The sequence below is a fragment of the Globicephala melas genome, chromosome 8 (assembly GCF_963455315.2).
Source record: "Globicephala melas chromosome 8, mGloMel1.2, whole genome shotgun sequence".
NCBI lineage: Eukaryota > Metazoa > Chordata > Mammalia > Artiodactyla > Delphinidae > Globicephala > Globicephala melas.
This window is the reverse complement of record NC_083321.1, coordinates 55269438-55280674: the sequence shown is the minus strand read 5'-3', so window position 1 is coordinate 55280674 and position 11237 is coordinate 55269438. Positions and strand designations below refer to the sequence as shown.

The 11237-nt window shown below is 43.1% G+C and overlaps 1 protein-coding gene across 1 annotated transcript in view; it reads left to right on the top strand.

Moving 5' to 3' along the window:
• The first annotated feature begins 640 nt into the window (after positions 1-640).
• GAB2 (GRB2 associated binding protein 2) overlaps positions 641-11237 on the top strand; it is a 174967-nt gene continuing 164370 nt past the window's right edge. The window contains exon 1 of the mRNA XM_030835962.3: positions 641-802. Within this exon, the coding sequence (XP_030691822.1) occupies positions 728-802 (75 nt within the window). The 5' untranslated portion in view covers positions 641-727. The remainder of the gene's footprint in view (positions 803-11237) is intronic.

The following is an 11237-nucleotide window of genomic DNA, read 5'->3' as shown; positions in this document are numbered from 1 at the left end:
TAATAGTGCCCACCCAGTTTGGAGATTTGTGACAATCATGTAAGCAAGGAATGTAAAAGCGCCCAGCATGTAGTAGCCTGTTTTCTTCTTTCCGTCTCCCACCAAGGGAGCGAGAGAGTTGCAACTCTTGCTGGGAAGCGGATCACTAATTTCAGCCAGAACCTGACCCACAGAAACCTGAAACTCAGGGAATGGATAGGAAACGGGATCAGCCCTCGGGTCCCTTCCTGACGACCCCTGTGAAAAATCGATTCACGCTCGAGGCCGCGCAGTCCCTTTCCATCACCCCACCCCCACCAGGGGCGCGGCCGCCTGCCCCGCTAACTGCTTGAGGCTTCGGGAAAAAGCCAGACCCTGGGGGCGCGGCCGGCCGCAGGCGTCCTTGCAAACCTCGGTCCTCTGGGGTCCAAAGGCGCGAGGCGCTGTTTGCGTCTTTGAAGGCGGCCCGCCCGGGGGCGCGGCGGGCTGTGGGCGTGGCGAGCGCGCGCCGCCCTTCCTGCCGGGGCGCCCCCACCGCGGCCGGACTGGGAGAGCGCGCGGGTGCGCGCGGGGAGAGCGGGCGCGCGCGAGGCAGCCGGGCCGCGCCGCCTAGTCGTCGCCCCGCGGCCACCGGCCGCCCCGGCCCCTCCCTCCCCCGCGAGCTGCGCACCGCCAGCCGGCTGACCCAGCGGCCCGCGCCCGCGCCCTTGTCCGCCGACCCCGCGGCGGGCTCCAGGCTGCCGACAGCATGAGCGGCGGCGGCGACGTAGTGTGCACCGGCTGGCTGAGGAAATCGCCCCCCGAGAAGAAGTTGAGGCGCTATGTGAGTGCGGGCGGGAGCGGGTGCGGCCGCCGAGGGCGCGAGCGGGGGCCGAGGGGCTGGGGGCTCCGGGAGGGACGGCGCCGACGGGGAGGGCGGGCCCCGGGGAGTGGGGGGGGGTGCGAGGAGCTGCCGGCGGGTCCCGCGGCTCGGGGCTGTGTGAGGCTCCTGCACACCTGTCACAGGTGCGCTGCGAGGGGCGGGGCGGGCTGGCGACCAGGTTGAGGCTGCGGCTTGTTCTCGGCGGGGCGGGCGCGGCGGCGGCGCCTCTCTAGCCAGCCCCCCTGTAAAAGTAAATCCAGTATTGAAGTTTGTATTAGATTGTTTTTGGAGACCGAAAGAGTTGATTCCCGGGGCTGGGGGACCATACTAACGCCGAGCGGCTCCAGCCTGCGGGGCTGGGGGTAAAGGGGGGCGTAGGCTGTGGGGCCGCGCAGCCCGCCCCCCACAAAGGGCGAGGCGCCTCACACCCTTTCCCCCTTCCCTTTCTCTGACCGCCCCTCCCGGTGGCCGCCTGCTTCCTTCCAGTCCACAGCCTCTGCATCATGGGCAGCGTCAGCAGCATGTGCAGTCCTTGTATTAAGTGACTCATTTGTTTGTCCCCCTTCTTTCCCTTTATTCCGTGTGCCTCTCACATGCATCCCCCCACCCCCGATGGTGACACTGCAGTTTGGTCTTCTACAACTGGTCCGTGTTTTGTGTTGTGCAGTCCTTGGGGTCTGGGGTCGGGAGAGATCAAGGTTCTCAGTTGCCAGGTGGTGCTAACCGACAGTGTTTACTGAAATTGCTGGGACAGCCTCTCCTTTCTAAGTGAGAAGCTGGCAACATCCTGGGGAAGGTCGTACAGCCTGGTGTGAGCGGTGAAGAGGTCTGGCTTCCCCCCCACACACACACACCAGAAGATGCCTTGCTTGGTGGGGTCAAAGTACAAGATGGTGCCAGTTTCTGAGAATTGGCTGAAATCAGTCCTGGGCTATTCGACTGAGTTTGGAAATGGAATTAAGATCGCTAAAAGATGTCCCGGTCTCCCATCCTCTTCTCTTCCCTTCCTATGAAATGCTCTTGTTAACTGACTCTCGATGCTGGACTCTCTGGGATCATTCCCACAGCATGGAAGTGAGCTGTTGCCTTCCAGCTGCAGTGCATCAAGGGAGCTCTGAATAGACCCTGCCCTCTGTCAGCTGCACCAGTGGCTGTCCATGGGGGGAGAGGCAAAAGCTTACCAGTTTCCTGTCTTGGCTCCCCAGATCAGAACCAAGGGACTTCTGGCCTCTGGATTGAGGAAGTGACATTCTGTTTTTCAAAGGAAGTGTGGTTGGGAGTGCAAGTGAGTGTGTATGTAAATGAAGTCAGGCTCTTATTTAGATCATTTGCTGGGGGGTGGGGGGAACCTCAGGATTTAGCACATGACTTTTTAAAGTGGACATAGATTTTAAATATAGTAGGGATGATACAATGAAGTGTTCATCTCAGTTTTAAAGCTCATTTTCAGAGACGTCCATGTAGCCAAAGAACTATAATTGTTAAGAAAGATTTTCTCCTCTTGAGGGCCATATCAGTTCATTAGGAAAGGTGAATTTTTATATTAGGTTAATATAAAACTATTAATATTACTAATGCTATTAATGTTTTTACAACTATAAAGCAAAAACAAAAATCTTTGGCCCCAAAGAGCTTCTGAAGACTATCAATAAAAGTGTAATACCATTCCATACCACCTACTGGAATAAAGTATCCAGTAAAAATGTGACTCTTAATTGTCAAGTTAGAACACTACCCTAAACAACCTTGAAACTTTGTTTGGAAACAGTTTGCAAACAAGTTGACACTGTATCTACATTGACAGATGACTACTTCAACTCTATCACCCTCTTTATGATCCATTTCTTGGGTATTTTTGTTCCCAAGCAACTTTAGCTCAAAATAACTGGGTTCAGAGGCTGTGGGGTCAACCACCTTTTTCTCTCACTTGAAGTACTTGACAGCCTATAGTCATAAGATGACCTCAGCCTTTTCCCATCTCCCTCGCAGCTCCAGCCCATAAGACCAAACTAGTAACAGCTTTTCTTAGACTAGGGTGTGATGTGTTCCATTGGTATGAATGGAAGTCTCCCCTACTGTGGAAGTTCACTTCCCTTAGTTGAAACTGAGCTGGTTCGTGTAACCCTAAACTCTTGGGGAACAGTCTTCCCATACATCTTCTTTTCTTTGAGGGTTTTGAGAATTTCTCTTTTAAGTTAGAACCTCTGTCAGCTCCCTCTGTTCGTTAGAGGCCCAAGTTCACTAGAACCAAACTAGGAAATTTCCTAGCCCCATCGCTAAACACATACCCCCAAATTGCTGCTTATTCTGGTATATATAATAGCCATGTGGTATTATAGATTGATAAATCTTCATTATAAGAATGTATCAAGAATCTGAAACAAGGGGAAAAGAAGTTTATGAAATCTATTGCAACTATTTAAAAAAATTTTAAAAACCTACTTCTTTTTTATCAATAATTTGGGGAGGAGGTAGGTGTAGGAGTAAAAATAAATAAAGAAAGAAGCTATGGCAAATGTTACCAGGATTAGCTTTGGGGATTTCTTCAACGATGTCTTTTCCAATTTATTAATTATAAGAAAGTGTAAAAGGTCTATTCAGGATTTGCTGTGTGCCCTGGAGGAATTACAAAAAAATGACCTCTGGAAAATGGTGAGTGTTGCCTCTGGGGCATCACTGTATGATTGCAGTGGGAGGCTGGCAGAAGGAACAGCCCTCCCATCATGCTGCAATGTGCATGTATATATGTGTGCATGCGCGCATGTGCACAGGTGTGAACACACACATGTATACATGTATATAAAGCTGAAATCAGATCTTCTTGAGGAAAAAAATACTTTATGACACACACTGCCCTGTAATTTTCTATTATTTTCACTGAGTTAAAAAATTTAGGGGAAAAGATTGGCAGCAGCACTGCCCCCTAGTGGCTAATTTGGAGAAAGTTGTGTGTTGATTCTAAAGAACAATGGAATTAAGGAAACTTTATTTGTTAAATAAGCTCATTTATTAAATATATGTGTCCCAGGCACTGGATTAGATTCTGGGAGTAAAGGTTAATCCATCCCTTCAGTCTTAGCGGATGACACTGCCGCCTTCTTCACAAAGAAGATTGAAGCTGTTAGGGAGTAGCTGTCAGCACATATTGTGACCAAATTTCCATATTTACCTGTATCCGCATGGTTCCTTATCTTTTTCTGACTTCTCAGAGTAGAAGTACTAATTCTAAGTGATTATCATTTTAATAGCCATCTGTTGAGCATTTACCTGTGCCAAGCACTATGCTTAGATCATTCATCTCTTAATTTAATCATTTCAGCCCTAAGAGAAAGGAAGCGACTTGCCCAACATCACCTAGCTTTGTCCCAAAGCCTGAGCTTTTTTTAAAATTTAACTTTATTTTCGGGTAATTGTAGAAGCTATGTAGTTGTAAAAATAGTGAAGAGATAACCATGTACCCTTTACCCAGTTTCTCCTAATGGTAACTTCTTGCAAAATTATAGTACAATGTGATAATCAATATATTGACAGTGATACAGTCAAGATACAGGACATTTCCATCAGCACATGATCCCTTATGTTGCCCTTTTATGGTCACATCCTCTACCATCCCACACCCACCACATCCTTAACCTGTGATAATCACTAATCTCTTCTCCCTTTTAATATATTATTATTATTTCAAGAGTGTTATATAAATCGATTCATGCAATACATAACTTTTTGGGGTTGGCTTTTTTCATCCAGCATATTTCTCTGGAGATTCATCCAAGTTCTTGTAGTATCACTTGTTCATTCTTTATTATTGCTGAGCAATGTTCCACAGTATGGATGTACTACAGTTCATTTGTTTAACTGTTTACCCATTGGTTTCAATTTACATTTCCCTATGGCCAATGACGTTGAATATATTTTCATATGATATTTGCCATCTGTATATTCTCTTTGGTCAAATGTCTCTCTTCAAGTCTTTAGTCCCTTTTCTATTTGGATTGTTTGCTTTTTTTACTGTTGAGTTTTGAGGGTTTTCTGTATGCTCAAGATACCAGTCCTCATCAAATATGTAGTTTGCAAATATTTTCTCCCAGTCTGAAGCTTGTCTTTTCATCCACTTAACAAGGTCTTTCCAGAGCAAAAGGTTTTGATTTGGATAAAGTCCATTTTACCAATTTTACATTTTATGGGTTGTATTATTTTGGTCAAATGTAAGAACTCTTTGCCTAGCCCAGTTGCAGAGATTTTCTCCGTGTTTTTCCTCCCAAATATTTTATGGTTTTATATTTTTCATTTAAGTCCATGATCTGTTTTAAGTTAATTTTTGTATAAGGTGTGAAACTTAGATTGAAATTTTATTTTATTCATTAGTAGTAGTAGTAGTCGTACTTGGCAACGGATGCCTGATTGCTCCAACACCATTTGTTGACCAGGCTGTGCTGCCTTCACTGAATTGCTTTTGCACCTTTGTCATAAAGCAGTGGGGCAATTTGTGTGGGCCTGTTTCTGGGTTCTCTGTACTGATCCATCATCCCATGTGTCTATCCCTCTGCAATACCACATACTCTTGATAACTCTAGCTTTCTGATGAATCGTCAAATCTGGTAGACTGATTCCTCTGCTTTATTCTTGATCAGATTATTCTTAAATTTTTCTGAAAGGTAAATTTGAAAAGTCAGCACATCATTAGAAAATTTGAGCAATATTAAAGTATAAATAAAAATTACCTGTAATCCCATTATCCTTGAATTTTTCTTTAAACTTGTCTTCTCAACAGAGAATGTGAATGTAACAAATATAATTTAGTTCAGTAATTTATCAAGCAGCCATTATGTGCCAAGCACGCAAATTCTGGGACTACAAAGAAGAAAAAGAAAGGGTTCTTTGAGAGGTGGCCCTAACTAGAAGTAAGCCACGAGAAGAAAGCTTTCCAGCCAGAGAGACCACTGACAGCGGAGGCCAGGTGGCAAGGGCCCGAAGAGTGTGTGCAGGACACTAAAAACAGTTTGGTGTTGCTGGACCGTCAGCAGGATGATGGAAGTAGTGGGCTATGAGACTGGAAAGGTAGGCAAGAGGGAACATACAGGCTGGTAAGAAGAGCGGACAAGTTAAAATGGTCAACAGTGCATGAAAAGGTGCACAGCATCAGCAGTCATTAGGGAAATGCAAATCAAAACCATAATGAGTTATCACTTCACACCTGTTAGAATGGCTGTCCTCAAAAAGACAGGAGATAACAAGTGTTGGCAAGGATATAGAGAAAAGGGAACCCTTGTTGCACTGTTGGTGGGAATGCAAATTGTTGCAGCCCCTATGGAAAACAGTGTGGAGGGTCCTCAAAAAACTAAAAATAGAACTGTCACATGATCCAACAATTCCACTTCTGAGTATATATCCAAAGGAAGTGAAAATAGGGTATTGAAGAAATATCTACACCACAGTGTTCGTTGCAGCATCATTCACACTAGCCAAGATACGGAAACAACCCAAGTGTCTATGAATGGATGAGTGGATAAAGAAGATGTGAAAGAAAAAATGTATATACACACACACATATACATACACACACAATGCAGTAATATTTAGCCATGAGAGAGAAGGAAATTCTGCCATTTGCAGCAACCTGAATGGACCCTGAGGGCATTATGCTGAGCGAGGTAAGTCAGAGAAAGACAAATATTGCATGATATCACTTACATGGAGAATCTAAAAAAAGCCAAACTTAAAGAAATAGTAGAATAGTGGCTACCAGAGGCTAGGGGGTGGGAAAATTGAAGAGATGTTAATCAAAGGGTACAAACTTCCAATTAGAAGATGAATAACTTCTAGAGATCTAATGCACAGCACTGTAATTTTAGTTACTGTATCGTACGCTTGAAAATTGCTAAAAGATTAGATCTTAAATGTTCTCACCACAAAAGAGAATTACGTGTTGTGAATGGGGGTATTAGCTAAAGCTACAGTGATAACGATACGAATGTATATGAATGTAGCAAATCGACCTGTTGTACACCTTAAACTTACACAGTGTTATATGTCAATTATTTCTCAATAAAGCTGGGGGGGGAAAAAAGAACAGGCGAGAAGGAGGTCTTCAGAAACTAGAGTGAATTGAAGATTTGTTTCTAGACCATCCTAAGCAGCCAGGGCTTTATATCAACATGTTATTTGAGTATTTAAACAAATGCTCTTTCTGGTCCCAATTCCTGGGACAGATAGCCATATGGAAATTCCTTTTAGCAGCTTTCTGCTCTGTGGTCCTAATCACTGGATTGATTCTTCGATTGTGTTCACAACATCAAAGAGACTGCTCTGTTCCAGGGCCAGTCTCCTGAGTGTCTTGTCACTAGCATTGGGTCAGAATTTCTCATTTGGAAGCAACCCTTATGTCTACCAGCAGATGAATGGATAAATAAAATATGGATGTACATGCAATGGAATATTGTTCATCCTTAAAAAAGAAGGAAATTTTTATACATGGACTTACTACAAAATGGGTGAACCTCCGTGACATTATGCTAAGTAAAGTAAGCCAATCACAGAAAGAAAAATATTGTGTGATTCCACTTCAGTGAAGTACCTAGAGGAGTCAAATTCATAGAGACTTGCAAGGAACTGGGAGGAGGGAAGAATAGGGAGCTGTTGTTTAATGGGTACAGAGTTTCGGTTTTGCAAGACGAAAAGTTCTTGAGATGGATGTTGGTGATGGTAGCACAGCAATGTGAATATTTAATGCCACTGAACTCTACACTTTAAAATGGTTAAGATGGTAGATTTTATGTTATATGTATTTTTCCACATGTTAAAAAGAAGCAATGCCTCATTTGTTGATACTTGGCCCTGCGGATACTTTAGTGCCAGAGAAAAGACAGCATGGAATCGCCGCAGCCTTGAATGATAATGGAATGTACAGCTGCCCCTCCCCCGGCTTTGTGCGTGCTTCTTTTTATTTATCTACCAGTTGTCAAAACAGTGCGTGGATTCCTTAGTAGCTTTCAAAGTGATCAGTTAAGGTATTTGGGGGGAGCATCATGAGCTCACACATTTACATGTTCGAACCTGTTCTGGCTGTTGTCCTTATTGATGCTCAGACTGTACTCTTTAGCCAGTGGGAGGCTATTCAAGTTGGCCTCCGAGTCCTTTTGACATAACCTTACTAGTAGGTTTGTTATCTGATACGACAGGATGTTCCAGGCCTATCTTGTACGTTTCTGATCCATGCTTTGAATTAACCATTTCCTCCAAGAGTTCTTTTCTTTTCTTAAAAATGGTATCTAGAAACCACATGGGCTTTAAGGGGTGCTTAGTGCTTTTGGGTTGGTCACACACATTCAGTTTCAAATATTATCAGGATTTCATCACAGTGGCTTCATCTATCCCTTTTACTGTTTCTTTGCTCAAATATCTTAAAGCAAATTCTAGACATGTACATAAGTCTTACAAGCATGTGTGTGAAAACAAAGAAAGAAAAACAAAAATGCAAAAAAAAAGACAAGAAAGAAAAAAAAAGTCTGTGAAAATACCGTACCTTTTGTTCACATTTCCCCTGGTTAGACATTTATGTTACTTCTAATTATTCACATTTCTGTTTTAAAGGTGCAACATCTTCTGAGAGTTTCACCCCAGCTGATAAGCCCACAGGATTTAGATATCATTAACTATCACCGCAGTACACTTGGAAGATTTTCTTGGATAGGCAATCATATCTTTCCTTAGCCTGCCTTGGAAAAACGTACCAGTTGGAGGTTTGCTGGCTTGCAAGAGCAAGGGAAAGGGCTAAGGTTTATCAGTAGAGAGGTTAACATTCTTGTGAGGACTACAGGAATGAATCTGTTGTTTTGATCTTTTGATATAATTTTCTAGAGGCAAAAATGGGTGTAGTCTAGATAGGCGTACAATTTTTTGCATACCAACAGAGGCTACAGTATGTTGAGTTTAATTCCCATTAGAAGTCTAAAGATACTATCATTGATGAATAGTGGGTCTACGGAGTACATGATATTCCCCTCTGAGTTTACAATCTCGTTGGGGAAGCAGCTTGAATTATAATGGCAGACAATATAAATGGCAAAGACCAGTGCTGTAGGAGCCCAGGAGAGATTGGTCTAGTGTGGTCAGTGATCCCAGTGTCACAAGACCTATGTTTAGATTTTACTTGCCGGGGAATCTGCCATTTTACCTTTCTGCACCCATTTTCTCCTGCATTCTTAGCACTTAGTTCACGTGTCACCTTGTGGCAGCCTTTCCTGCCCTATCTTCCCCATCAAAATGAATTATGAAACCCCTTCTCCATGCTCCTGTCATTATGCCTTAGTACCATTGACTAACTTGATTTATGCTGTGCTTCCCCCAGAATGGTTGCTTCTAGACTGCACCATGTCCTCTGTTCATCCTTGTAGCCCTGGTTCCTAAAACCTAGTTATTGGTTGACTAGGACTTTATATGCTTTTAAGTCTGAACAGATATTTCTTTAAGATTGGTTACATTTCTTTGGAGAAGAAAGAGCTTGAGCTGGAATTGGATTGAAAGTGTGATTTTTTTTTTCTTTTAGCAGCAGGTTTCGGAAACTTTGATGGGATAGGCTATTAAAGTTGAATTATTTGGTAATATGTAAATTTCACTCTTATAAAAAAGTTATTGTAAATCAGAATATTATCAAAAAGCAAGTAGCACCATTAATAAAAATCACCTGTAATACTCCCACTACAGCATATACATTGTTCACATTTTAGTGTATTTCCTAGTCTCTTCTTTTCTGTGTCTACAGTGTGCTTTGTATACTTTATAAAATCAGAGAGAGACTGTACCACCTTTTGTATGCTTTAAGTTATAGAGTATTGAAAATATTTCCCTGTGTCACAGTCTTCTAAGACGTGGCTTTTAATGGTTGCTTAAGCATAATGTGACATAACACAGAGCTTCTCAAGTATGTGTAATATAAGGACACTTTAAACAAACATTTTTACATGTTCTTGATGTTGAATTAAATTATCTTTATTATTATGTTTCCCAAATGTCTATAAACAAAAACTATGAGGTATAAATGTATACTTACAGCCCTTCTACAATTATAAAATTTCAAATTAACTTCAGAGCCAATATAATTCACATTAATAACACTGGATATTTTGCTGAAACTAAATCGCTGCTTAAAATGTAGATATGGCCCTTATTCTTTTTTTCTTTTTTTTGGTCGCATTGGGTCCTTGTGGGCTTTCTCTAGTTGCGGTGAGCAGGCTTCTCATTGCGGTGGCTTCTCTTGTTGCAGAGCACGGACTCTGGGTACGTGGGCTTCAGTAGTTGTGGGACACAGGCTCAGTAGTTGTGGCTCGTGGGCTCTAGAGTGCAGGCTCAGTAGTTGTGGCACACGGGCTTAGTTGCTCCGTGGCATGTGGGATCTTCCCAGACCAGGGATTGAACCTATGTCCCCTGCGTTGGCAGGCAGATTCTTAACCACTGCACCACCAGGGAAATCCCGGCCCTTATTTTTATGGAAGCTTCTGTTCTGTGTGCCATGCTTTTCTTTGTTTGACCTATAGTGAAACTTTGGTTCGTATAGCAAGCCATTTGGCTTTTAATTGGTATGACCGCATTATTTATATGCAGTCACCTCTGTCCTTCTTTCTCATTAGTCATTAGCCTATGAAGTTTAGAGAACTTAATACTTAACATGAATTAGATTATAAATGCAAATGCTGGTAATCAAGAAGCATCTTTCACTTGTAAGATGATCATTCACATGATTGAGACTATATTTACATATTTTAAGATCACCCTTGAGATAAAAATTCAATATTGAAAAATATTTTGAAGTGGCTTTGCAGATTCCTGGGGATGACATGTCTTTGGACCCCATTTGAAAAATCCTGGTGTGACTGTAAAATGCATGGGCTCTGAGGTGGGCTCTCGGTTGGAATCCAAACTGAGCCTTCCCTGTGCTCTGTGGGTTTGAGCAAGTTTCTCAGTCTTTCAGAGCTTTCATTGCCTAATCTGTGAAGTGTAGATAATGGTAACTTTAATCAATTAATTGAATAATTTTAACTCAGAGGGGTGCAGACATGAATGCTTTTTTCCCCTCTAGTCAGAATTCCCCACTGTGCTTTGTCAAAATCTTCCTTTCCTCTAGGGGACAGATCCCTTGATGGTACCTGGGGCAGAGTCCACAGACTTCTGGTCACTCTGGGTTATTGCAAGGGCACCATTGTAACATTTCACTGTTATCTAATTGAAAGCTTTTCCTACTGCTATTGCTGACCAGACTTGTGGCTCTGGGGGTGTGCCGTGGGAAAAGGTAGATCTCTTTTACCTTTCCGTTCCTTTTCCCCGTTCCTCACCTCAGAGAGTTTGGGGCCGGGAAGACAGTCCGTCTGGGGTATTTCTTCCCTGCTCCCTTCTAGGTCCC